The following is a 27,753-nucleotide window of genomic DNA, read 5'->3' as shown; positions in this document are numbered from 1 at the left end:
ACACTTAAGTCAATTAACTTAGTTACATTACATCAAAAACCTCTAAACACCATTTTAAACTGCACTTAGGCTACTTTGCGGTGTTTTTTCTTGTGTTTTTCTTATTTCAACCCCTCTAACCGGAAGTCGTCTGTCCTCACTCCGTGCCTCTTGACACTGACCATTGAAGGAAAACGGAGCAGAAGAGCGAAACATGGCGACTTCGAACAATCCGCGGAAATTCAGCGAGAAAATCGCTTTACATAACCAGAAGCAGGCAGAGGAGACAGCGGCGTTTGAAGAAGTGATGAAGGACCTGAGCATTACGCGGGCAGCGAGGGTAACGACACCTCTTCTTGTTATCCCCCTCCTCTTCTTCGTTTGTTTTCAGCGAGCTGTCAAATATGCATTTGTATCGCGGAACCGCACGCAGCCAGGGCAGCATAGGTAAACAATAACAAACGACGCTTCCTGCCAGCGGTAGGCTTTTTATCCCACGACTGACAACCACCACAGCTGGCAGGGGGTAACAGTCCGGTAATGCAGATATGAGTGACAGTGACCCTCTTCCGAAAAAGTTATTACATTTTTTGTCCCACGCAAGAGGAAAGCAAAGGGGCGTGCATGCGTATTTGACAGCGCGCCTCGACCTGCAGATGATTTTCTCCTCGTCTCGTGCTTTCAAATAGGAGGAGATTAGCCAAACACTGTAAAATATAAATATACATTCTGTAATGTTTACATTTTTCGTAATGTAGGCCTGTGTGATATGAGGTGTGTGTGTGTGTGCACCGTGGCTGGGAAAACTTGTCTGACAGGTCTTCAGGCCTGTGCTCTGCAATATGATGATAGACATTTTCACAAAAGATGAAGGCTAGCAGATTATGTGGACATTTAAGCCACATACGGCACAGGCCTCCAAAATAAATCCTTTGGAGGCAGGGCTTTAGTAGTGAGTGCTACAGAATGATGGGAAGACGGCATTTAACAGCAAACATGCAGCTACTGCAGTGGTTGTTGAATGCTTTGGCTGGCAATATATACAGGAAGAATGACCAAAAATATTCTCAATACATCCCTCTTGTAATCCTAGTCAAATGAGCTTTGCTACTGTATTATTTGAATATCAAGCTATTGATTTCGCTCTCTTTAAACTGCAATTTCAGTCTGACCAACAGGCTAAAACGGAAACACAACCCTTCCTCTCTCTCTATGCCACAGGAGACATAACATGTCACAGTAGGCAAGGCACAGGTGTAAATAATAATATGAGTGATGGCTGAATTCCATTTAGCTGATTTGTTTTCGGGCTGGAGATGAACATGCCGGCCTTAATGTAATTATTAACACCTGTGCTTTCTCTACTATGACAATATCTACTGTAAAAATGGCTTGGTTAAGCAGCTTTGGCAGATGTGTTTTTTCGTGATAAAAGATTACCACAATTTATAAAATCACCCTATTTTTATTAATTTGTCTACATACTAATTGATGACTTAGTTGTGTCTGAATGTTGTAGGGTTGAAGAATATGGAGGAAATCAAACATCGCAATATTTCTGGTCAGATACCAGCATATCGATATTGCAACAATATTGTAGTGATGACTATTGGTGCTTTCACTAAATGTTAACACAATGATATTTTTGAGAAAAAAATAATAATGAGGACGAAATGGAAAAGTGGCTAAAAGAAAAATAATAATAGAGGTAGAACATTAGACAGGTTAATTCCTAAAAAAAACATAACAGGAAAAAAAACTAAAGCAATCTCATATCTATGTCAACATACGGTTATAGTAGTGTTATGTATTCCCCAGGCCTATATGTTGTTATACAAATCTATTTCAGTATACATGTCTAGACATGTTATTCAAAGAGCTCACCTTGAGTGTTTATTATATAGATATTTTTCTTCGAATGCATGGACAAATGGTATGAAGCTGTTGTCTGAGCCAAAGTTAGACCTGTGGGAAGTGGGCCTCTGGTTTAGAGTTTCCTCCTTTTAAAACACTGTCCCCTCCCTCCCCCCTTCAGCCTCCCTCTGTCTCTCTTCTCTCTGTGTCTTGCTGGGTTGAAAAGATTAGGGTTGCTCTCTTCCTCATCCTGAAATGTTACAATAAGTAATCCTATGTCAACAGAGTTGGTCTGAATGTGGATACAGAGATGCACTCTGAGGTTGAAGGCTTATCGCAAAACACCAGCGATGCAGGCATAGTAATTGCCATTATTAGATTTTCTGCCCTGCCAGCAGTGAGCAGTAGGCTTGCATGAGGAAATGTAATTGACCGGTTATGGTTTCTCTAATCTGAAATAGAGCTGGAGGTCGCTTTGAAATAAACACAGTTGTAAAGTTCTCAGCAATATGCTTTTGAAATGTTCAACGTTGAATCATTTCTGACGTGCTCGCACATTTAAAAGTATTTGAATTCCCATCACACTGCTGGGATGACTGCTGAAAATGGAGCAGCCTGCCTCGTACTTTGCCAGAAGACATCCAGCGTTTATCTCACGCAGGTGGTTAATAAAGAAAACATCAATACGCTTGGTGCTCTCATTGTTGCTGCCTGTTTACACAATTAAAAGTCCCCACATGGGATTAAGGTGGGATTAATATAAAAGTGTAAACATTTCCACTTTGCAGTATTTTCTTTAATTTTGCTGCCATTATTAATGATATTATTGACTCTATCTTGCAGTTGTGTTTATAGCCAGTTAGTTGTTTTCTTTCCATGGACCCTGAACTAGCCTTGAATGTAAACAGCCATGCTTTTTTCCTTTTGTAATGTTTATATAATTGCCTCTAGTTTAACCTGATGTTGTTCTGTTTCTAGTTGCAGTTTCAGAAAACTCAATACTTGCAGCTGGGACCGAACCGTGGGCAGTACTATGGAGGATCGTTGCCCAACGTCAATCAGATTGGAAACAGCGCTATGGACATGTCTTTTGAGGTGAAGGATTTTTTTGTTATTATTTTTGCAACTTTTCGCTAACAAGTAAAATACTATGTAGATGATAAATTATTAGGTTAATCCATTATACAGTATGTTTTCCATTAATCACCCACAGTTTATAATTATTCATATTCATTGGACTGCACTATTTATTAACGTCGCTCTATAAAACATTTTACATTTTCTTTTTAAACAGCTGCTTAATTATATCCTTTTTTCCTGGGATAGATTATCTGTCTCAGAAGAAGTTACATCCTTACTGTTCACTTATGTGAACAAGAGCACATGCCAAGCCAGCAGTGTATTTTTTAAATAATAATTCATTGTGTCTGAGAAAGAGACTTCCACCATGACTTTGAACCTTATATATTTATCCCACAGCATATCAACAATGTATGATGCCAGGTTCGAAGTTTAAGAGATACAGCAATGATGTGCCATACCAAAGTAAATAGATTATAGCCACAGTTGTGTATTTTTTGCTCATTGTTTGCTAAGAATGCAAGTTTCATGCAACTGTTGCAAAAGTTAGTTAAAAAAATACAAATGAACATAGGCATTTTCTAGCTGTGGGGAATTTTCTTTTAATTTGCGAAACAATGAATAGTTATAAAATAAGACAGAGCTTGAAAGTTGTTGGTTTCATCCAAAAAAAAAGATGGCAATGCTATCATCTCTGTCCATCTGTTTATATCAGAGTGAAAAGCCAAAGGGAATAAAGCTGGGTTAGGTAATATCTTAGTCTAAACTCATATAAAAAAATGCTCATCTAGTGCTGCAGTGAAAAAGAGCTGAGAACCTTTTCCTATGAATATTAACGTTTCTATCCTTGGAAAAATGAATGTAAACAATATACTGCCATCACATGAATATGTAGTAAAAGACACTACTTTAACCTAATAGTAATTCATGGGATCAATGCAGGGATCAGTAGTTTCTCAGACCTCTGTTTTATTTTATAAGTAAGATCATTCTCTAGGGACAGAGATACAAAGAATTTGGTCTGAGACCCTCAGGTTGACAACCCAAACAACTTAAGAAGAAAGTGCTTTCTTGGTTTCTCTTCAGACAGAGGATGGTGGGAGTTAGCTGAAAAACGAAGGCTCATGTTGTTACTCATGAAATACTTTTACAAGTGCGTGTCAACAGAATGAAAGGGCCTTCCTGATCTTCATTCTCACTTTCACAGTCATTGCACAGTTTTCTATATACATTTTTCTCTGATTGGCTTACGTCCCTGTTCTACATGCTGCACATTTTTTTCTCATTAATCAGACCCAAGCTTTATTCTCTGTGGGCCAAGGCCAGTGTAACTGGGCCCAGCTACATGAACTAGTGCAGCACCTTTTTTTTTTCTTCTAATGTATGACTTTGAAACTTAAGAAATGCTTTAGTTGTCTTTGCACATCATATTCAGTACTGTCCAATACACAGACTCATTTAGAGAGACCTTCACAAACAAAAAATGGTAATTAAATTATGGAATCACACTTTGACGAGTAAATAATATTTGTTCCTGCCTTTGTTTTTCAGAATTCAGGGTTGGACATGAACAGATCGACGCGACACCACGGGCTAGTGGACAGAGTTTACCGGGACCGGAGCCGCATCACATCCCCCCACCAGAAACCCCTGTCTGATGACAAACATGGACGCCAGATATCCTTTAATACCGCCGGATTACTTTGCTGTGTATGTAGACACTGAGAGCTGTATAATATTAGGATGAAGTTGTTTCTTTTTTTGTTGCCCTAACAAGCCCTAACATTATATTTATGGAGATGTTTATCAACCTCAGTCTGTTCAAAAGCTCACAGTCATTTAATATAATTATCCAAATTGAGATGGGATTTTTATGTTAATATTGTGATAAATTATGCACTTGTTTTAGTTGAAGTAAATTAAGAAAAATTCCTTGATTTGCATTGGTAATGAATTACTGGCTTAAAAGTGTTCATATTTTCTGAAAACACCACTGCAGGCTGTGGTGTAATTGAATCGAGTCCTGTTATATTGAAATATAAATATCTTTCCACACCTTTCAAATGACTTTAACACATTGTAGAACCACCTATACATAACCCAGCCTTCAGTGAAGTAGTGGGTTGAGTGTGACATAAAACAGAACATACTTTTTTGCTGGTTGTCCTTGTAAGATCATATAAAATATTTCTATCAGATATCACTAAACATTTCAAAGCTATATGATGTTTTATAAGATGTTTGTAGCTGATGGATGCTTCAGATACTTCTATATTGCAGAATGACTTCAGTCTATTATTAATGAAATCTAAATTATTACTCTGTTTGTTATTGCAGCATCTACAATAATTAGTCAGTATTACAAATGAACACTGACTAATATCAGACCTCACTTTTCGTTATCCCTCACTTTGATCACGTGCTGGTTTAATCGCCCAGCACCGTGCTTCTTAAAATATACATCCTAGTGTTGAAAGATTTTCCTGGAATGAACGCATCGAATGCGCCAAGAGTATCCGGTCTCATGCTGGATTTTTCTTAACCTGCATTCTCACATTGACAGCTGTCCATATGGTTCAGTATATCTGTCACCACCACCTGATACCAGCTGGAGGAGGTAAGACGTTCTATATCGTATAAGGCTTCGCCCTCTAAGGCTATCGCTATTGGGTAATCCCCACTGCACGTGTGCAGCACTGAAAGACTTAATCCACGCCCACCTATGACGTGGGCCCCACCTTCGGGCTCACTTCCGTATAAATAGGAAGTAGGCCCTACAATCCACTCCCACTTTTCTTCAGCACTCCGTTGCAGAAGCACTGTCAGGCACAAAGCTCTTTTCAGAGCTGTTTACTAAAAAGCAAACATTCCTGGTTCCCCTGGGCCCATCCTCCCTCTCCTCCGGACGGGGGAAACAGGGCGTGGGCCCGGTGTCAACCCGACATATGAGTTACGACCGGAGCTCACGGTGTGAGTCCCGCCGGGGATTAGAGCACGCAAACGCGGCTCTCACTCCCCAGGTGTCGTGCACTCATTGTGTCCGTCTCCCTCTGACCCACAGACAGTGGAGAGCGGACGCTCTCGCTGCTGCGGCCGAGGATGATTGGCTGGTCCAGGAGTCTTAGTCTGTGGACCAAGCCCTTTATTTATTGGATCCGAGTGGCGGGCAGCAGTCAGGCGACTCCTTCGCCTCCATTCACGGATCACCATGTGGTTCCCCCGCCCTGTCTCCCTCTCCTCCGGTGGGTAGACGGGGCGGGGGCCCCTATCGAAGGCAGAGCCGTGATGGCGGATAGAGGGACCCGGTGACCCGGCGTCAGCCCGGCAGCTGAACCTAGGCTCGGCTACTGGACTGACACTGACTGGTCCCTCTATCCGCCATCACGGCTCTGCCGTCGATAGGCGGTATTCTACCGGAGATCATCGGAAAGGCAGCCGCCTAATGAGATCTCCCCGTTTCCCCAGTTCAGGAAAGCTCTCCTCCGGATGACATAAAAAAAAAAAAAGAAGCTGCATAAGCGGCTACCGGCTGTCTTTAAAACCTGTCGGTTAAGTAGACAGGCCGGGTTTGTTTCCTATGTCACATATGTGCCTCCTACACACACCTCCGCTCATTCCTCAAGCAGGTTTGAGCGTGAACCTCAATGTCCGGTTTACGAGTCTTCTCCTAAACGGCGACATGATGAGAGCCGCTGTGCAATACAGCGTGTGGAGGTGCATAAGCCAGCTGTTTGCTACCTGACGGTTAGCAGACAGCGGGGCTCGCCGTTTGAGCCGGCTGTAACCTGTTGGTTGGCGCGGCAGCAGAGCTCGCGGCACAAGCCAGCTGTAATCAACCAGTCGGTTATTAGACAACAGGGCTTGACCTTTAAACCTGATGACCCTAACCTATCGGTTATAGCAACACGGTTTTTCCTCTGTCCCAGATGTGCCTATACTACACACGGTCGTAATGAGCCTAGGGCTGTTATTACGCACTGTGTGAATAGCACTAAACACACCTCCGCTCATTCCTCAGCAGGTTTGAGCGTGAACGTGCTTCAATGTCCAGTTTACGAGTTTTGTGAGAGGCAGTGTGTGGAGGCTCTGGCGTGGCTCGTCACCATGACAACCACAGCACATCCAGAGCATGTCGCGCGCTCTCAGAGTATTACTCAGAGTGGCGACGCGTGTGTTCGATTGACAGATGAATAATAATAAGCAGCAAGGCCAACCGGGTAAGCCGGCTGCCCCTAACCTGTCGGTTATAGGCAGCATGGCTCGCTGCATAACCGGCTGTCTTTAAAACCTATTGGTTTTTAGGCAGCTCGGATTTTTTTTCCTCTGTCCAAAACCTACCTCCTACACACGGTCGTAATGAGCCACGAGTGCCATTATTACAGTGTGGACAGCACTGCACACACCTCCGCTCATCCCTCAGGGGTGTTGAGCGTGAACGCACCTTAAATGTCCGGTTTACGAGCCTTCTCCTAAACGCGACATAAGGAGAGCCTGTGTGAAATGCAACGTCTGGAGGGCTCTGGCGTGGCTCGTCACCATGACAACCACAGCACATCCAGAGCAGGTTCGCGCCTTGAGTGACGGCCCGTGTGTTAGATGGACAGAGGGAAGTTAATATGCAGCAAGGCTCCCCGGTTAAGCCGCCTGCCAATAGCCTATTGGTTACTTGGCAGCATGGCTCGCTGCCTAAGCCGGCTGTTTTTTTTTGTAACTTATCGGTTAATAAAATAGCAGGGCTTGCTATTCAAATTCGTCTACCTTAAACCTTTTGGGTTTAGGCAGCATGGATTTTTCCTCTGTCTCAGACACCTCCTACCCACGGTCGTAATAAGACCACGGAGGGCCATTATTAGGCATCGTGTGGACAGCACTGCACACACCTCTGCTCATCCCTTAGTGGTGTTGAGCGTGAATGCGCGGTTTATGAGTATTCTCCTAAACGACGACATAACGAGAGCCTGTGTGAAATGCAGCGTGTGGAGGGCTCTGGCGTGGTTTGTCACCAACCACAGCACATCCAGAGAAAGTACACCCGGCGCTATCAGAGTACTGTATGGTACTCAGGGTGGCGACGCGTGTGTCTGATGGACAGATGGATGAGCAGGCGGATGGGCAGAGGGTAGTCTCTGCAGTTCGCCTCTCCCCCCCGCAGTTCTACGGGATACAGGCAATCCTGTCATCCCAGGAACAGTGTCTCGCGCTCCGTGCAGAGCGGCAGGAACTCAGGTTAAAGAAAGCCTTTTTCCAGGGTTCCTCAAGGGGAAGAAAATTGGGGTTTTTACTCCTGCTATTTTCTGGTCCCGAAGGAGACGGGGCGGGGGGAATGAGACCCATCCTCGATCTGTCAGTGTCCAACAAGGGAATGGCCTTTTCCCATGCTGACGATCAAACAGGTGCTGGAGTGTGTTCACCAGGGAGGTTCACATCCATAGTCCTGAAGGATGCTTACCTCCACATAACCATCATCCCGAAACACAGCAAAATTCCTGCGTTTCTCATTCCTGGCTCCACGCACTTTTTTCAAAGTGGGGGGAGACGGTCGGAGCAGCTACTCAGAATTGGGATGAGAGTATTATTTTACCTGGATGACCGGCTGTGGCTGGCTCGCTCCAGGGAGGAAGCACGTATCTCATCTGTCAAACCTGGTTTTCCTTATCAACTGGAAGAAGAGCTGTCCTCTTCCCTCCCAGACATTTAACTGGGAGTGGAATTGAACTCGGCCCGCACGAGAGCGCGACTCTCACAGCAGAGAATGGAGAAAGTGACAGCTCTCCTCCGGTGCAGCTGTTAACCTGTCGGTTAGTAGGCAGCACGGTTTTTCCTCTGTCCCAGATGTGCCTATACTACACACGGTCGTAATGAGCCCAGGGCTGTTATTACGCACTGTGTGAATAGCACTGCACACACCTCCGCTCATTCCTCAGCAGGTTTGAGCGTGAAACGCGCCTCAATGTCCAGTTTACAAGCCTTCTCCTAAACAGAGACAGGATGAGAGCCGGTGTGAGACGCAGTGTGTGGAGGCCCCCTCGCAGCCTTTTCGGACCGGGCCCCTCTTGGGTTGCTTCACGGGCAACGGCGGCGAGGGCTCTGACTTGGCTCGTCACCATGACAACCACAGCACATCCAGAGCATGTCGCACGCTCTCAGAGTATTACTCAGAGTGGCGACGCGTGTGTTCGATGGACAGATGGATAATAATAAGCAGCAAGGCTCACCGGTTAAGCCGGCTGCACCTACACCTGTGGGTTATAGGCAGCATGGCTCGCTGCATAAACCGTCTGTCTTTAAAACCTATTGGTTTTTTGGCAGCTCGGACAGCTCTCCTCCGGCGCGTCACACCTCGCGGGGCGGTGACAGCCCTCTCCGTGATGCAGCTGTTAGACATGATATCAGCTGGTCACGTGGTGATCCCCCTGGGTCTCCTTCACAGTAAGGAGACTTCCAGAGGTGGTTTATTCGCCTGCGTATCGACCTCGTGTGTCAGAGGAGACGCATGGTGTACATTCCTCCTTCCGTGGGTTTGGATTTAACCCACTGGAAAAATCTCCACGTCAGTGGGGGTGCCCCTGAGCGGAGTGACGTCACACACCGCAGTGTTCGCAGATGCATCTCTCGCAGGCTGAGGAACGTGCATGTCGCAGGCAGTGGGGGGACAGTGGCCGGGTCACATGTCTCTCCATATAAACGTGCGGGAATTACTCTCCGTATGGAAAGTAAGCCAGCACTTCGCCCCGTTGCTGTACAATCAACATGTGTTGATTAGAACAGACAACAAAGTAGCGATCAGTGCAGCTGCTGAACACACATCATACACAGCCAAATGGACAATGTTCCGTTTGGTATGTAGGGAAAAGCCTGGACCCTGTTAAGGGCCCCCTGCCTCGTGTTGTCGTTCCTCCAGCTGGACAGGAATTGGCTTATAGCACGGTCAAAACATATGCTGCTGCCATTTCATCTTGCCACGTAGGTTTTGGGATCAGCACGGTGTTTAGTCACCCTCTGACAAAACGTTTTCTACGGGGAGCACAGAGACTCAGACCTGTGTCACGCGCTTTGGCGCCTCAATGGGTTTTGGCTTTAGTGTTACGCGCACTGAGTAAAGCTCCATTAGAACCTTTAGATCAGGTTCCCTTGAAGTTTTTGTCAGCAAAAGTAGCTCTGCTCTTGGCTATGACATCAGCTAAAAGGGTGAGTGATTTGTCTGCTCTCTCTGTGGCTCCGTCATGTCTCCGGATCCAAGGAGATGGCAGCTCAGCTGTTTTGCGCCCTACCCGGTTTTTATGCCAAAGGTGATCACAAGCTCTTTTAGATCGAGAGTGATAACTTTGGATGGCTTCTTTCCTCCTCCTCACACATCAGAGGAAGAAGCCACATCTAATTTCCTCTGTCCTGTGCGGACACTGTCATGCTATATTGCACGCACGGCTGCTTTACGCAGCTCGTCTGTTTGTGCATTACAGAGAGCGCTGGCTGTGTGAGGCTGTGTCACAGGCGTATGTCTCCTCTGGGGTGGATCCCCCGGAGAACATCAAAACGCACAGCACCAGAGGATTTTCCTCCTCTACGGCGTTGCACGGAGGAATGACAGTGAAGGACATTTGCACTGCTGCATCTTGGTCTTCCCCCTGTTCTTTTATTCGTTTGTATTTGAGGGATGTTTCCCATTCCTCTCTGACACACTCAGTACTGAGTATCCTGTCAGAGTGAGTAATGTCAGGGACTCAACTGCGTGCCCTCTTATGGAGAATATTCATTTTTTTAATGCTATATTCCCTGGAAATGTGATGCTCCATTACGCATGGCGAAATGGACATGGGTTATTAACTGAGTAGGTGTGTTTTGTGCTTCTGGTAACGGACGGAACCAGTGGGGCGTAGACTACATCCTGTCTCGCCCTTAACCCAATAGCGATAGCCTTAGAGGGCGAAGCCTTATACGATATAGAACTGGGGTTACGTACTGTAACCCAGTTTCTATGAATAAAGGCGCAGCCCTCTAAGGTTCGGGCCCCACTGGCTCTGCGAATAGCTGAAGAAAAGCTGTTGTGTGGGAGTGGATTGTAGTGCCTACTTCCTATTTATACGGAAGTGAGCCCGAAGGTGGGGCCCACGTCATAGGTGGGCGTGGATTAAGTCTGTCAGTGCTGCACACGTGCAGTGGGGATTACCCAATAGCGATAGCCTTAGAGGGCTGCGCCTATACTCATAGAAACTGGGTTACAGTACGTAACCCCAGGTCTCTAAGTAGGAAACGCCGTCTCTGCATGACTGTTTATTTTAGAGTTTACGCTTATAATTATGATAAACCTTCATATTCAAACTCGACACACTGCTCTGCACTATTTGCATATTTTATTTAAATATGCATGGTCAGATCAGAAAGACACATTTGGAACATAACACAAGACTTTTGTTATCTTAACTGACTTTATACATAAACATGTTACACAATCACACATTTGGTGACCTGCTTTCACAGTTTACCATCATGCTGCATTTAGATTTTCATGACGAGATATTATAAGATACAGGATCACATTCAGATTATGTGTTAAAAAGCACAATTATTTAAAGTAGCTAAAGGTTAGCATGACTAAGTTGTGTTAACAATTGTTGTTTTAATGCGTACATTTACAGTATATAATATTAAAATGTCTTACTGTGTTTACAGTGAGCGGTGTCTTTGCTTCACAACAGACCGTATCTGTTTCTCAGACTTTACTATACAAAGCACTTTGTAATCTTTTTTTAATTTTTGTGCTGCAGGACGAACTCTGACTCAGCATTGCACCAGAGCACATTAACTCCGGCCCAGCAGGCCTTGTTTACAGGAGGATCCCAGGAGCTCCAGCCAAAAAGATGTACGCATTATCTCATTTGTTTTATAGTATATTTTATAGTATATTATTTATATTGTATAATTTATATAGTGTCAAATGAAACATATCATATTTTCCTCCTTTCATCTGCAGTAGGTAGGGATGTGTTGTTGTATGTTTTCTTTCTTTATTTTCTGGTATTTTGCTGCTTTCTCTTGACGGTTCAGTCGAGTGCCCTCCAGTGTGTGATGAAAGGGTCTGGATGTTGCTTTGAAGGCAGAGGAGGAAAATGAGAGGACAGAGTGCATCCAAGTGCCTGATGAATTTTACTGCTAATGGCCGATTATTCCCATTTCAGGAGTACTTTGATTAAATTTGTATAAATCTTCTTGGAGACATTTTTTAGTTTGGTCCATTATTGCCATTCAGTATTCAAGTTTAAAACAATATATCTTTACTTTTAGTAACGTCACATTAATATTCATCAGTTTTCTTTTCCACCTTTCCTTTTTGTTCTTTTAAAATGTAAATATCCCTTGGTTATATTAACCGAAGACACGTATGCTGTGCATATATTAAGCTCCAACGGTTTGGACATCTTTTAAGTCCAGAGTCTATGATAATTGTTTGCATTTGTTGTTATTTCTCCATCTCTTCAGTTCTCCTGCTCACTGTCCCCGGGGCTGAAGCAATTAAACAGGAAGTTGATGAAAATGGTCAAAACCAAAACTGGGAGTGCAAAAAGGTGGAACATCTACACTCACATACATGTAACAAGTAACATGTAATGTTTTTCAGTTTTTATCTGTGGTTTTCACAAAAGTCTGGTTGTTAATTGTTTTTTTCTCTATAGAACATTTCAAGATCAAAGCCCTGCAAAGTTCCAGGGATCCAGTGAGTATTTTAATGTCTTCCTAGGCTGTGAGGAAACGTTTTTCTTAATCTCTGTTGGTGAAAGTGAATTGAAAATTGTGTTTTTGTATGCACAGGCCGCCTTAATATTGAGTGCATTCAAATTGAAACCATCTGACAGTAATTTAGCATATTTTTGGTTTTCTCCGCCAAAGTAATAAGAGTCCAGAGCCAAAGCACTTGCAAAAGTATGACTGTCCAAATGTTTGATGTCCAAATATCTCTGGCATTGTTTGTCTTGGAAAACATTTCCAAATGTTGCTCAGAAAACCACATATTTAAGTTTCTGTTCCTTCATTTTGTCATTGACATCGGCCAGCGTGTGTGAGTGTTTTAACCAACAATTTCCCTGCATTCTTCTGATTTCTGCAGCATATTCCCATCTCCTGACCAGCAGTTGACCACTTCATTAAACCCGGCAGCCCACAACACTGGCGGTTCTCTTCCCGACCTGACAAACATCCAGTTTCCTCCTCCGCTGCCTACCCCGCTCGACTCAGATGATGTGGTGGCCGGCTCGTTCAGCTCCTCCAACAGCACACAGGCACTGGCCAACACGCAAGGTAGCACCAGGGAGAGTCTGCTCACATTTAATCCAGAAAACATCAGATTAGATAGTTATGTGCAGGATGTCAAATACTTCAGATTTCATTTAGCACTTCATGCCAATTTCTCTGTGAAAAAACTCTTTCCTTGTGCCATTTTCTGTGAACTGGGTAGGAGTGAACACCTCTCAGCCCGCAGTAACCATGGAAATCCAGTCTGGGCAGGACGACATGGTTCCTCTCATCTTGAATGCAGGAGACTCCCACCAGCACCAGAACCTGCAGCTCTCTCCGACATCTCCACCTCTCTCTCTCTCTCAGGTACTCTGCCCTGACCTTGGCTTTACTGAGAGACCCTATCATGCAAACTGAATTGATTTACAACCATCTTTGTACTAGCCTTATAAGGTGATGTTATGGCGTATCTCCACTACAGCGCGGTTTAAGCGTGACGTGCCGTGCACGGCCCGTTTTTGGTTGCGTTTCCACTAGGTGTAGTACCGGCTAGCTACCGAGTACCATTTCACAGTTTTTCTGGCCCCATAAAATCGAGGTTCTTAGAGTGCCAACAACCAGGCTGAGTCGGGCTGAGTATGCTAAACTAGAGAGAGAGAATCGCTGGCATGGGGGCTACAAGTACAACTACAACAAAATGAAAATATTTGACCGTGATTTAATTATTACACGTTTAAAAATGATGCCGAAGTAACAAAATACTGATACCGGTTAGTAAAAACCATGAATTAATGCTTTGACAAGTGTGCAGACAACACGGCAGGCGAAAAACCTTTTAAAATGCTTGTTTTCTGAATGGAGATCGGCTAAGCTAACGCAGTATATGCTCCGACCGTCCACACTCACATCAACGGCCTATACAGACATAAATAAACCAGCGACTGTATTCGCCATGACACAGACAGTCTGTGGTTTGTACTTGTTTAACTTTTGTCTAGTTTCTGAACAGATATGAGGAGCTGTGAGCTTGAGTGCTAACAGCTAACGGCTGATGTTGTTTTTCTGTGGTTCGCATTGAAGATGACGTCACGGCTCCGCCTACACTGTGTTACTATAGTTACTGCCCCAACTACTAAACTGTAATGGAAATGCATCATAAAGTGAGCCTGGCCTACCAAGGCCTAACTATACCGTACTAAGCCGTGCGAGGCCCTGCAGTGCAAATGCGCCATTAGTGTGAATAAGCAATGTTTCAATTGGCAGCAATAAAAAAAATGTTAAAGATTGATTTATATATAATCATTCAACTGTACTGGTGTTATTGCATTTCCTGTTGAGCGTAACCTCATGTGTTATTGGTTGCTGTGCTCCCCTCAGGCGGCCATCAACGCCATGAACCTTGAGCAGCAGCTGTCGCAGTACGCCTTCTTCAACCAGCAGCCGTCGTCCCAGAACCACCAGAGCCAGCAAGTGAGTTTCCCTCCAGCACTTTATCCTTCAGTGCATTCATTCTTGCCATTTAAACTATTGAGTTTAACTACTCTTTGAATTGCTGGCAACAATTGTTAAGTTTTGTACTATTACTGCAGTATTTAAATAACAGGGTTGCAATGAAAAGCATGATTTTTACCCATCACTGCTGTTTAAAGGTCCCCTATTATACTGTTTTTCATCAATATATAATAGGTCTCAGATATATACCAGGGCTGCCAACACTCACGCATTGAGCGTGAGAGTCACGCAATTAACCCATATCTCACGCACTCACGCCACACTTGCCTTTCCTCACGCTAAGTTTTCGTCCAAAATAAATGTATATAAAAATGTATTGAAGGAACAGCAAACCAAGCGGTCTACGAAATGAGACGGTCTTCTGGCTTAGTTCAGTAAAGTTGGAACGATATTGGGAGATTCCAATTTCACGGATCAATAACTCATGAACAAAACATTATTCAGACACAAATGACGTCTCCTAAGCACCGTGGTAAGGTTGAAAACGAACTACAATCACATTTTGATCAAAAAAAGCCAATACGCGCCGTCCTCCGAGCTGGACACATTACATTGGTCTCTATCCGCAGCCAGAGAAGAAATGAGTGCTCAGGGACCGTCTGCAAAGTGCAACTCCGAAAAAAGAAAATACAATAATATTCAATCACTATTATACAGCTTATTACTACCAAACTCACTACACACATCAATAGTCTCCTGGTGGTCATACTACAGCAGAGAGTTTTGAAGAATATGCTTTTGAATAATTTTGGGGAATATTTATAATGTAAAATCTTCAATAAATATGGCATCATCTTAACTAACTTTACTATTATACAGTATATTTCTACCAAACTCACTATTTGCATTGTTGTTGTTAGCATCTGGTTAGCTAGCTGCGCTAATGGATAGAAGGGGAGGAGGGGGCGTTACCTTGGTTGGTGATTGGTTAATGGTTACACAAGCCAAAAAAGCATTATGACATCACAAAATAGCAAAAATCTGATCAGCTCATTTTCCGACAGGTTGTTATATTAATGGATTAGGAGAAAATGTGAGCAAATCTTTTTTCCTGAAACTCTCAGAATCTTTTTACACAGAGGGGACATAGGTTTATGTATAAAAGACATGAAAAAGTGGATATTGCATAATAGGTGACCTTTAATGCATAGAAAGTGTCCAATTGTAAACTGATGTTATAGGTCAACATTGTCCAAACATTAGGATTTTGTTCACCCCATTATAGGCTTGTGTATATATCTCAAATCTACAGCCAGCATGTTCTTTTTCAATAATTTGACTGACAGCATACCAACAGTACCTCAATAGAACACCAATAGAACACATTTAGTCTCAAATGACCTTTTAAGGCAGAGACCTCAGTCATGTTTCTCGTTGAGTTGTTGTTAAGCCTAAGCAGACACTTCTCTCTCCCTCACTGATTGCACTACACTCAGGGCGCCCTACTAGAAAACACTGTTGCAATAGGAGAGAGCAAATATAATTCTGCTTATTAAAGCGCAGCCAAAACCATCAAATTTTCCTGCAATGAGGAAACTCTTCCGTGTCTTTGGATCAATACTTCAGATACTGAAGAAAGCCCTTTGAGGAACATTTGCTCTGATGTACACTGCAGCAGCTGCGGTTCATAAATAATAATGATTCAACATAATTTGTTGATATGGTCATGAGTAAAAAATGAGGCCCCTATGATGTCCTATTCTGACTAATGTTATGTTATTAATATTTGAGCATAAAACGTTTTTATAACGATGTTTGCCATTTGTTTGACATAATGTAAACCAATTGTGTTAAATGTACTTATTTAAGCGTTGTGTCAAACACATGTACAATATTTGATATACAGGATATTTGCGAGTGTATATAAGATAGCTGTAAAGTTGGATCTATAAACCAATTGAAAAACAACTTTAAATAAGCTGTGTAGTCCTAATAGACATAATCATATCAACATTTTTTGTTATTTTTTATTCAACCAGATAAAAAGCATTGAGATAAAATCTCATTTACAATGCTGACCTGGCCAAGAAGGCAGCAACGTTACACATTATTACACATAACAAAGACGTGTAAAGTACAGAGAACACAACTTAGTTAACAAAAAGACGGAAAGCAGTCACTACATTGTGCACATTTGGGACAGTAAGAAAGGTACACTACGTATTACTGCAAGAGCAGCTGGTGGTAAGGACCTCAATTATGTTTTAATTGGTTTATCAGATCTGCCAACATACTATAAAAGCAGATATTGATGTACTTAGTCAGTGATAAGCCAGTATCAGAACTGTAAAATGATACCTGATAAGTACACAGTGTCTGTATTTATTTATGAGCCCGCTCTTTATTGTCCAGCAGACAGGTCTGGTCCAGCTACAGTCCTTGGTGAACTCCTGCTCCACGTCAGACAACCAGACGTCCTCACAAAACAACATGACGGTGGACATGAACACGGTGAGCAGCCTGTCTGCATTACATCAGCTTATCCCGATCGCCATTTGTTCCTGAAAATGTGTCTTCAGATAGCATCAATGTGTTGCTCTTGATGATACACATTGTCCTGTCAAATTAAATTCAGACCCCTTCGTATATACATTATATTTATATATAGAAGAGTGCATTTGGAGTTTCATAGGGATCTTTACCATCAGATAGGAAATCAAATAAAAATAATAATACATTTATTTTGGGGGGGGCGCCTTTCATAACACCCAAGGACACCCAAGGACACCTTACAGGGCATAGGGGGCAATATAGGGAACAATTAAAACAGTGGATTTAGTGAAGTAAGACTCTGAAAGTTTCAGGAAAAAATATTTTCTCTTTTTGTCCTGATCCATTTATGTAAAAACCTGTCTGAAAATGAGTTGATCAGATTTTGGCTATTTTGTGATGTCATAATGTTTTTTTGGCTTGTGTAATCATTAGCCAATCAGCAACCAAGGTAACCCCCCCCCCCCCCCCCCCCCCCCCACCTTATCACCTGAATCTCCTCCTAGAGCACCATTGTGTTCTTTTTAACCAAATATCTCTCAGAGGGGCGTGAGGAGTGACTCCTTATTTGATCTAAAGTAACAGACAGAGAATCAGCACTTTTGAAACAGGGCTGAAAAAGAGGGGATTATGGGATGCTGCAATGATCTGTTTGGTGTTTGGAGCCAAACACTTCAGAGACATGTTTTGTATATAGTTGAGACCTATAATATATTGATGGAAAACAGTATAATAGGAGACCTTTAAGTTCAATTCAAATGTTTTTTATGTTGCACTTTTTGCACAGAGCTGAGACTCCCAAATACTCCCAAATAATGACATTATAACACAACAAAATGTGTAGGACAACAAGAAACCAGACAGCTTTTACAAGGCACCGTACATCCTTCAGATTTTGGCTCTCACTGCTCTTCTTCTGCTGCAGTGGGAATGTGTTTGGATAAGTGCAGAAATGAAGTGGCCTACATTCTCTTGGTCTCAGTTATTGCAGTGTGGGGTCAAGTGAAACATTGTGAGGAAACACAGCACGACACCAGCTTAGATCTAACGTTCAATGGTTCCCCGGCCTGGATCATGTACCACTTTGTTTCAGAGATGATTTTGATAGTTTGTTTACATTTCTAAGCTGTATTTTTTCGGGTTTCCATCAAATACAGTTACAGCAATGTAAAATGGATTCTGAAAAATATTTCATTCAGTTTCATGAGAGTACAATCAGGTCAACTCCAGAAAGGGTCATTGCACTAGTTTATTTCTGCATCCAGAGACTTTGAACAGCTTTATCACTTCTCTATCTCATGCTGCCAATATTTAGATATCTTATCTATCTATAGATTAGAAATAAGGAGGTTGAAACTCCTGTTGGCATGATAAGAGATTATAAATCTTGTTTGATACACCTTTAAACCTCAGTGATTTGATCGTGTATCTGTTATTTACTGTGATAGTAACTTTGATATTTTCTTTCCACAGTTATGGCTTTATGATATAGCTCAAGTCAATTTGATCTTGTAATCCAAATAAAATCATGTTTTTTTTAGTTTCTACAAATGTTATTTTTCGGTTGGACGAGTAGATTGAAACGGGCAACTATGACTGAAGATTACAAAAGGGAGTCGGTTCTTTCTGATCCTCCAGTTCTTTTACAATATTCACTTGTTTAGCTAGCATGGCTGGCAACATTTCTCCGCTCCTAATTAATCCCCTGTAGCTTTCTCCGTTTCTCCCAGATCTTTTTCAGTATTACTAATGCATCAATGTGACATGTGCTGTTCACCACTCTAATTATTTAAATTGTTTTTCAGCATTAGATGCTAGCATGCTGGGTTACAACTATGAAAAACAGGGAATCAATATTTTAGTTAGTCCTCAGGCAGGGTACAATTTTATCCAGCTGCAACTGGAAAAAAGTACCACAAAGACATGTCCAATATGAGCACATCTACACGTTCCCCAATAAGGAACACCCTCCAATGTAAATAACTCAAACGTGTCCTCTTGTATCAGGCCTCCTCCCTCCAACAGTACCGCAGTAGGATTGGATCCTCTGCCAATCAGTCTCCAACCTCCCCCGTCTCCAATCAAGGCTTCTCACCTGGAGGCTCGCCTCAAGTAAGGGCGTGTGAACCAGCGAGCTGCTGCCTCGCTCTGTTTAAACGTCACGGTCCCTGCATCGTAGTCCTGTGGTTATCGTTGGCGAGTAGGGCTCTGTGGCTGCCCCCCCCCCCGCCCCCTACAACTGCTTGTGTTGTGTTGACGTTAGCAGATCTGGGCAAACAAAAGTATGTCAGTTTACTCAAGCACATGAGCAAGACAATTCAAAACAGGCTATTTATAATGTTTATTTTGTTTCTGTAAATATTATATGCCGTACAGTTGCTCATTCAGACTTTTTAGTGTGTCACAGCAGGAAATTCACGGCAGGTGTTTTCTCTCAGTGTAATTTCCCAACGCAACAGTATTGTGATTATTTATAACTATTATTACACCTGCCGGCTATAACACAATAAAAGGAGGTCAAACTAAATATTTCAGAAAACATTCTTAGAGATCAGGAAGAAAAACAAAAATGATAGTATATCACGAAACATGATGAAAAACCGTGTCATGATGTGATTCCAGTTATAGATATAATGGACATTAAGTCGTTTTGCCCAGATCTGACCACCAGTCTCTTTAAACACAGTGTCATTGGTGTGTTGTTATGTAGCTGTTCCCCTGACCTTCCTCTTCTGCTGCTCTTGTGGTATTTGGTTGCGTCTCCACTGTCTCCTCCCAAGTCTTGCTATGTAAGACACCGTACACCGAGTTTTTGTTGTTGTTGATGTTTGTCAGATTTTTTGTGTTTTATTGTGGTTTTTGCACCAGCATTGAGGTCTAAGGTAGCATGGGTGGGTAGATGATATTCTTATCCCCTCATTGCGTTTCTTTAAAGAAAATCAGCTTCTAATTCCCCTGGTTTAACAAACTCAACAAACTGCACCTCGCTATCAGGGTGGTGCTTTAAGATAAACTAAGCACACCCAAGGTAAACATAGATCAGGGTGGTTAATCCATGTCTTTAGTATAAGCATTTAACATTTGTAAAACACGGTACTGGAATTTGTCTTTAAGGAAAACGGTAGAGTTTTAGATGAAGTACTGAACCGGATTGAGATAGCATTTAAAATTAGCATTATCTTAATTATACTAATTTACAATTACCACTCTATGTGTGTGTTTGAGATGAAGGAAGTGTTAAGTGAGGGTGTATATGCATTTTCTTTTCACATGTGTGTGCGCTGCTGTTTGCTTACCAAACTCAGGTCTGTGCTGATCTGAAGTGTCTCACTCGTGGTGCTGAGTTTATCCACAGGCTAATCCACAGCTGACAGGCTGTGTGCCGTATTATGCTGCTCTGCCCTGTGGGGACATCTGCAGCACACACAGATAATTTGGTTTTGAACTAGGAGGAGCACGGCCTGAGAATATGATCCAATTACTTATACATTAAGAGGCCACGATGAAATAGGAGAATTTCTGTCGCTGGTTCAATGAGGACACTGAAACTTGACGAGAATTAGCTTGCAGTGGATGACTCAGTGGAGGGAGAATAAAGTCACAGAGGGGGATTATATTTTCAATGATTCCCTTTTTATTTCATGCGAATTTCACTCCATTTGGTCATTGTTAATTAAAACACCAAGGCCATTAGGCAGCAGAGAAAGAAGCTGCCTTTTCGAAGTAAAGCTTGTCCGTCCTTATCTTTGGCCGACTAATTTTGACGTCAGTGGTTAGTGTACATGACCATTGGGATCATGTGGAAGGGATTCATGTAATTAATGAAGTCCCTTATTAATTTGTTTGTAATTCATTCATTTATCTGGTTAGTCATTATGCACCAATAGGCTTTTTTTTTTAAATAATTTCCATGCAATATTTAACTGTTCTTGAGATAAATACAACCAAGGTGGCTCTTAGCTATCTTGTATGTCGCTCTCTTAATGGAATATTCATGCACTGTTTCTTGTGATAGTGGATGTACGCCTGCTACACCTGGATATCTGAGCAAACTGTAAATACTGCACGGTTTTGCAAACATCGCAGGGACTGGTTTAGTTTGCATTTATTATTGAAACAGCCAGCTACAAATTCCTCAGTGGGTTGTCACATTGTTCCGTGTGTGTCTTACTTCATTGTGAATAAAGAAGTTGCTCCTGAATTATGTTTTTGTTACATGAACATTTACTGCTTCCTCTGTGTGCCATCCTCATTAAGCTATGTAATACTACAGAGTTACAGAAATATGTATGAATGCACAGCTTACTCCTCTCTGCAATATATATGCAATCATTATATCATAAATGTACAGAAGGCATTAGCATACATGAGTTGAGCGTTTCCAGATCTTGTTCCAGCCTTGTTGCTGCCATACCTTTTCATATTCTAAATGTTATGTTTGATGTATAACTTCTGCAGCCCGGATGATGTTCATAGTTGTTGGTCCGCACCTGGAGTTTTGTCTTTTTAAACCAGTAATATTAAACATTTGGCTTATTTGTTGTTGCAGCATAACTCCATCCTGGGCAGCGTGTTTGCAGACTTTTACGACCAGCAGCTTCCGTCCATTCAGGCCAGTGCTCTGTCGCAACAGGTAGATATGAATAGCGTTGGGGATTAATAAAATATGTCTTCTTCTTCTTCATTTTAGATACAAGTGTTCATGTTTATTCCTGCTTTGGAGCGATTACATGCCTGATATTATTGTGATATCTCTTTCCAGTTGGAGCAGTTCAACATGATGGAGACGCCCATCAGCTCTGACAGCCTGTATAACCAGACCTCCACCCTCAACTACTCCCAGGCGCTCATGATGGGTTTGACTGGCCATTGCAACCTTCAGGATTCGCAGCAGCTTGGCTACAGTAGCCATGGCAACATCCCCAACATCATTCTCACAGGTGCTGCTTCCTCGACAGATCATGTAGCTCACTTAGTCTCACCGCAAGCGGCTTGTAGAGGACTGTGGCACACTAATGCTTTTGTTGAAAAGCATTTGTTGTCCAAAACCCCCTGAAAAATCATGATATACTGACAGATACTATGACACCATGACAAACAAAATCTGATATGATTCATTGCAGGGATACTACGTGCATTAGATTATACCGTTATACAACCATTTGGCTTTAAATTGCCTGCGATTTTTGCTAATCCGACACTCAATGGGGGATTAATATATTTGAAGGATAATGTAATAGTGTGAGATCGGAATTACTGGAGAGAATTACTGAATCCCACACTAAAATGTGTACATTAAAATAAAAATGCATGTTGCAGGAATTTTTTGTCCAACTGAATTTACCCTTACAGTGTCTGTTGTTAAAAGAAATGTGTAATTAAGAAGTCAAGCCTCTTACATGAAGTTTTTATATAATCACAACCCACACTTGTTTCTTTTATAAATTGAAAATTCAGGAAGCCGTCCATCTCCCCCTTAAAGCTTTTCAGATAAATATCCTGATAATATTTTATTTATTAATTTGCTGTGTTGTTTCTCCAGTGAGCGGAGAGTCCCCCCCCAGCCTGCCCAAGGACCTGACCGGCTGTCTGTCCACAGATGTCAGCTTCGACATCGACACGCAGTTCCCACTGGACGACCTGAAAATCGACCCGCTGACGCTCGATGGCCTGCACATGCTTAATGACCCGGACATGATTCTCACCGACCCCGCCACAGAGGACGCATTCCGCCTCGACCGGCTCTAACCTTGGCACCACAGGCTCATGCACAGGTGTGTGAATGCTGCTGCCCCTGGGGGGGGGGGGGAAGACAGGGGATTGTTTGTTTCTGACGGGATAAAACCAAGAGCAGCATATTTCTTCTTTTCTTCTGGTCGAGACCTCGTCTTGGCAGAGCTTTGATTCCACACCAACCAACCAATCAAACCCCTGAGAGAGCTTTTAAAAGAAACACCATGCTTTGAAGTTTTTCTGAAGACTGGAAACCTTGAAAACCTGGAAAGATGATTTACGACTGATGACATTCAAGTTAAGGTATGAGAAATATTCATGATTCTGTCACTACTTTTCTTTTGCAAATGGCACATTTATCTTTTGAGGGATTTTGATGGAAATATCATGAAGGCAGAAGGAGGCTGGGCTCCTATTCTCCATCAACTGACTGATTGAACTGACTGACTAAACCATGTCTGCGGAGCAAACCCTAACAATCTACAGAATAGCTGGTATGGCTCGATGACTCAGAGGAAACACCTGTCAAGTTGACCCTCCCTCCGATCCCAGTTGGCTGCACTCACTGGTACATTCAGTTTGGATTTTAATTAAGTGCTAATCCCTTTGTAGTTTGTCATATAAGCCAAAGTCAGGCCTGGTTTAATTTATCCCAAATCTCCTCTAAAGTCTCGATAACGATGAGTCATTATTTAGCCACCTAATTTATTTTAAGGAGAAGCTGAATTCAGATTCTACCATAATAAATAGTGGTCATAAGTTATGCATGAAATCACAAATCACTGTGCATACTTGTTTTGCCTTAATAGCTTGACATTTTGGTTTTCATGCAAAGATTACTATTATGTAACGTTGCTGCCTTCTTGGCCAGGTCAGCATTGTAAATGAGATTTTATCTCAATGCTTTGTATCTGGTTAAATAAAGGTTAAATAAAAAAATAAATGTAAATGACAAAAAAATGCTAAATGTCCAGTCATCTTTACTGTTTGGTTTGGCCTACATAATTCAGTTGCATTACTGCCGTTGTATTTTTCAAGTGCGCTGATCTTTACCCATTACTTCATCCATTGTCACTACCATCATGTAATTTAGTTATTTGTTATGAAGTACATGTTTACAGGCTTGTTATGTTTTATATTTTACACGTACAGAATGTGATTAGGTTTTGCGTAATAGTATCTATGCAAAACTACAGGGAATTGGTTTAGGACTTTAAAATGAAATGGATAAAATGAAACCTTATAAAAGGAAGCCAATGTGCACAGTTCATATAAACGCACAGTAATGGTGCCATGTCATATTTCTTTTTAATAGTTTTGAAACTCTTTACATTTTCCTTTCAGACTTCGACAGTGTAGAGAAAGAAATGCTCAGTGGTCGTGTCATACAGTAAAAACTCTCCTGGTTTCCTCCCAAAGATGTGACCTCAGTGTAGTTGAGATATATATATTTTTCAAGACAATTTAACTGCCTCTCTACTAGAACAGCATTGTTGACGCAATGAGAATGTATTTAGGTCACATCTGTACAGTTGTGTTGTTGCCATCCTGTCATCGTCATTGCCTCTCATCTCTAGCCTTTATGTACTGTAAGACCAAATATGTTCCACCTGTTGTTTGTTCTCCCTTTGAAGGAGATGTGGCATACTGATCTATATGTGACTGTGTTTGTTTCCTTGGTACTACAGTGACACTGAATATCTGTTTCCTCGTCATGCTCGCGTGGTCTGTGCCGTTCTTCGATTTGTTTGTCTCCGGGCTTTGGTTCTGAGTTTATATGACTTCATCTATTGCTTTTTTTTCAAATCCTTTTTTTCAGTGTGCGGATCCATTGGATTCACTCATAACCGTCTCCACTCACAACCGTCTCTCATAATGCACTTTATGCATTGACTTCAACATTTTTATTTGAGAGTTTATATACCAAACTTCCCACCGACTGTTAGAGCTACAGACCTGTTTGCCCTGTCTTTGATTAAACTTGCCTTCTTGTTAAAAAAAATAAATCAGAAAAAAGACAATACATATGAAAAGAAGTTAAATTTAAAAAAAAATTATTTTTGAAAAGTAATATACAGAAAGTCTATTTAAAAGAGCAGTCCTTACATAATCAGTGAGTATTTTGTTAGCTGTCTGCTGTAACACAGTTTTTCCAAAATGTAGGAAAACATTTGTATTTTGGGAGGGTCGGTCTTGTTGCTGCAGCTCTTTTTGCTATTGATGGCAGGTTTAAAAAAAGTAGAAAAATATTTATAATAAAGTGATTAGCAAAGGAAAAGTTTATAATTGAAGTAATTAAAGATCCAGGTACCGTGAAGTGACATTTTAAATGTGCATATTTTATCACAAAATCGTGCCAGATGGGATCAACCAGTCCCTGGAAATATTTTATGGAATTGATATTGTAATTCAGTCCAGGTTTAACAATCAATTACATGCCACTGAAATAAATATAGGTTAATTTCACACTATGAAAGAATCGTGTAGCTGCAACATCTGTTTCTGTTGATGTGTGTCAAGGTCCTCCTGTGCAAACATATTCCACCGTTACTCTCACATAATGTAAATCAAAACCTTTCTGACAAATGTGGAAGACCCAATCAGTTCAAGTTAAGTTTTAGAGTTGCAAGATTAAAAAAAACTGTTTTGGGTGCATCACATTTCTGAATTTTGATGCAGTGTTTTTTCTTTGTCATTTTTTAAATAATATTGTGATTGCATGAATATGTGGACACGTTTCCTCTTTCGGCTTGGGTTTTATTTCCTTTGGAGGTTGGAGTCGCTTTTTTTTGTTGAAGTGTTTTGTTATTCTTGTTTGGTAGTTTGGTCCTTTGTCTTTTTTAATTCAGCATCATGTGTAGGCTAATGTAACTGCTAGTAAAGCCTAAAAGCATCGGAAATATGTTAATTAGCCTTTTATGCACACGTAGAAGCTGTTGTTTGGTACTATGTTTTAAACTGCAATATACAGTATGTGCTTATTTTCTGTGGAAAACCCACAGAGTTTATTATGTTATGGTAAATTTAGACTAGCTTTGTATATTGCTGTATGGTAGAAACAATGTTTTTCGTGCTGTATGTGATATGATGTCAAAGTAAGAAAATGCACTGAAAAAACTGTGCTGCAATATGTCATTGTGGCTCTGAATTATCTGCTGGGCCTCAGACTTTACCGTGAGCCTGACATCTTCGTAGGTCCATTTTCTGTTTTGGTATTTCTTTGAACCTTTTTGTGCTTTTGTAGATAGCTCTGACTGACGTGTCACCTTTATATGCACCAATGTTAAGGTTTCCATTGGTATTATACCAGTGTTTACAGAGACAAGAGTTTACAACAAAGCAATGTTTGTTTTTTTTCTCCATAAAAATGTTTTGTTAAATACTGGAATAATCGACTACATACAAACCACTTACAGTGTAGAACAGCAACATGATTCTTGTTAGTGAAATTTAAAGTGAATTAGTAATATGGTTTGGATACTATGACCATAATAATATATTCTATATCATGAGGTTTCAAAGTTACATGGATTCCTTATATTTCCTTTGGACGTCATTCATAAGCATTTTGAGGCCCTGAAGCACTTTTTTATTATATTTACAGACTTTCATTTAGCAGAAATTCTTCTTCTTATACTTGCTATGAGCAGTTACATGCCATCAGAAGTTCCTTTTACCAAGATTTAGATTTTATTCAATTTAGTTTTATAATAAATCTGTCATCAGCACTGTATTCTTTATGTTTTAAGTCAACAGTTATACCAAAAAGCCAAAGTCCACAGCCATAAATGAGAGAATACTTAGACATTTTACCCTTCTAAGTGTTGAAACACTCCTTTTGTTTTTCAAAATATAATATGGTGGTAGAAATTATTTCATATACAAACCATACATGTGCAACGCATTGTTTACATTGAACATTGTTTCAGATAATTGCATCACTTGAGCTGCGACTGACATATCTTATCCACTACCTGGGGAATCTTTTTCTGCATGATGCTGAATTTCAAAATATCTCCGAAAATACCCTGACTTATTGTATTTTGCTTTAAATTAAGTATTTTGTTTTTTGCTTTGTTTTATAAATCCGCTGTCGAACACTATTTTGTAGTGATTATTACTATATACATATTGTCTGAGAAAAAAACATAGACATACAGTAAGAAATAACATAAGAAATAGCAGATTAAAATACTGTACATTCAAGTTCAAACCTTTATATATAAAGTCTATGGGTAAAACATACAGTGAATCAGGAAGATAAACGGTCATAGTCGTATACAGTCTCGGTGGGTTACCCACATCTTTAAATCCTTTGTGTGCATTTTGAGGACAGCCCGCTGCTGGTCAAGCCTCATACAATGGCAGCTAAATTGTTATACTATGTATTTTGTTTCTGAGTACAGTGATACTATTCCAAACACTGCACATGCATTTTACTGTCGTGGAGGAGTGCACTATGCTCCAATAGTACACTCTCAGCAACAGGAAACAATATGCTCATAGAATATGCAAAATCTAGCATTCTGCAGCACAGCTTGGCAAGTTGGTACATTTTTTTGAAATAACCCTTTAAAGATAACTGGTTCAAACCTTGTTCTTCAAATTGTGTGTTTTCTATTCTAACTGTCAAATCGGACCAAAATAATCCAAGTTGGCTGTAAATGTGTGCTATATTAAAGATGAAATAAGCTTCTGTTTGAACTGTACCTGATGTATTTTTCTTGTGTGAAGGCTTCTGTCTTTGTATCTTTGCATTATTATTTGTAAATGAAAATAAAATATATCTGACTAAGCAAAGACATGTTTTTTTTATCTCATTTGTGTCCTTTGTTGGACCACAAAAAGCACTCTAAAGCAAAGAACTTAAACAGT

At 41.2% G+C, this 27,753-nt stretch overlaps 1 protein-coding gene across 4 annotated transcripts; it reads left to right on the top strand.

Moving 5' to 3' along the window:
* Positions 1-127: 127 nt before the first annotated feature.
* Positions 128-27,678, top strand: crtc1a (CREB regulated transcription coactivator 1a). 4 transcript variants are annotated; one of them, XM_079649462.1, is made up of 15 exons: positions 128-319; positions 2,812-2,928; positions 4,465-4,592; positions 5,471-5,530; positions 11,679-11,773; positions 12,391-12,476; positions 12,585-12,625; positions 13,016-13,206; positions 13,364-13,509; positions 14,521-14,613; positions 17,011-17,106; positions 19,153-19,257; positions 21,695-21,778; positions 21,908-22,085; positions 22,688-27,678. In XM_079649462.1, exons 1-15 carry the CDS (start codon positions 194-196, stop codon positions 22,891-22,893), a joined length of 1,752 nt encoding a protein of 583 aa, XP_079505588.1. In that variant the 5' UTR covers positions 128-193; the 3' UTR covers positions 22,894-27,678. The 4 variants fall into 4 exon arrangements, with proteins under 4 accessions (XP_079505588.1, XP_079505587.1, XP_079505590.1 ...); XM_079649461.1 differs by having other exon boundaries at positions 17,008-17,106; XM_079649464.1 differs by lacking the exon at positions 19,153-19,257 and having other exon boundaries at positions 132-319.
* The last annotated feature ends 75 nt before the right edge of the window (positions 27,679-27,753 follow it).

The sequence above is a fragment of the Notothenia rossii genome, assembly GCF_949606895.1.
Source record: "Notothenia rossii genome assembly, chromosome: 9".
Taxonomy (NCBI): domain Eukaryota; kingdom Metazoa; phylum Chordata; class Actinopteri; order Perciformes; family Nototheniidae; genus Notothenia; species Notothenia rossii.
This window is presented reverse-complemented; position numbering and strand designations above follow the sequence as displayed.

What these genes read in the sequence shown, in the direction of transcription:
- crtc1a (XM_079649461.1), top strand. Translation starts at nt 194, where the DNA reads ATGGCGACTTCGAACAATCCGCGGAAATTCAGCGAGAAAATCGCTTTA. An exon ending in CACCTCTCTCTCTCTCTCAG is followed by an intron (nt 13,510 to 14,520) that starts GTACTCTGCCCT and finishes TGCTCCCCTCAG; the next exon opens with GCGGCCATCAACGCCATGAA. An exon ending in TGACGGTGGACATGAACACG is followed by an intron (nt 17,107 to 19,152) that starts GTGAGCAGCCTG and finishes CTCTTGTATCAG; the next exon opens with GCCTCCTCCCTCCAACAGTA.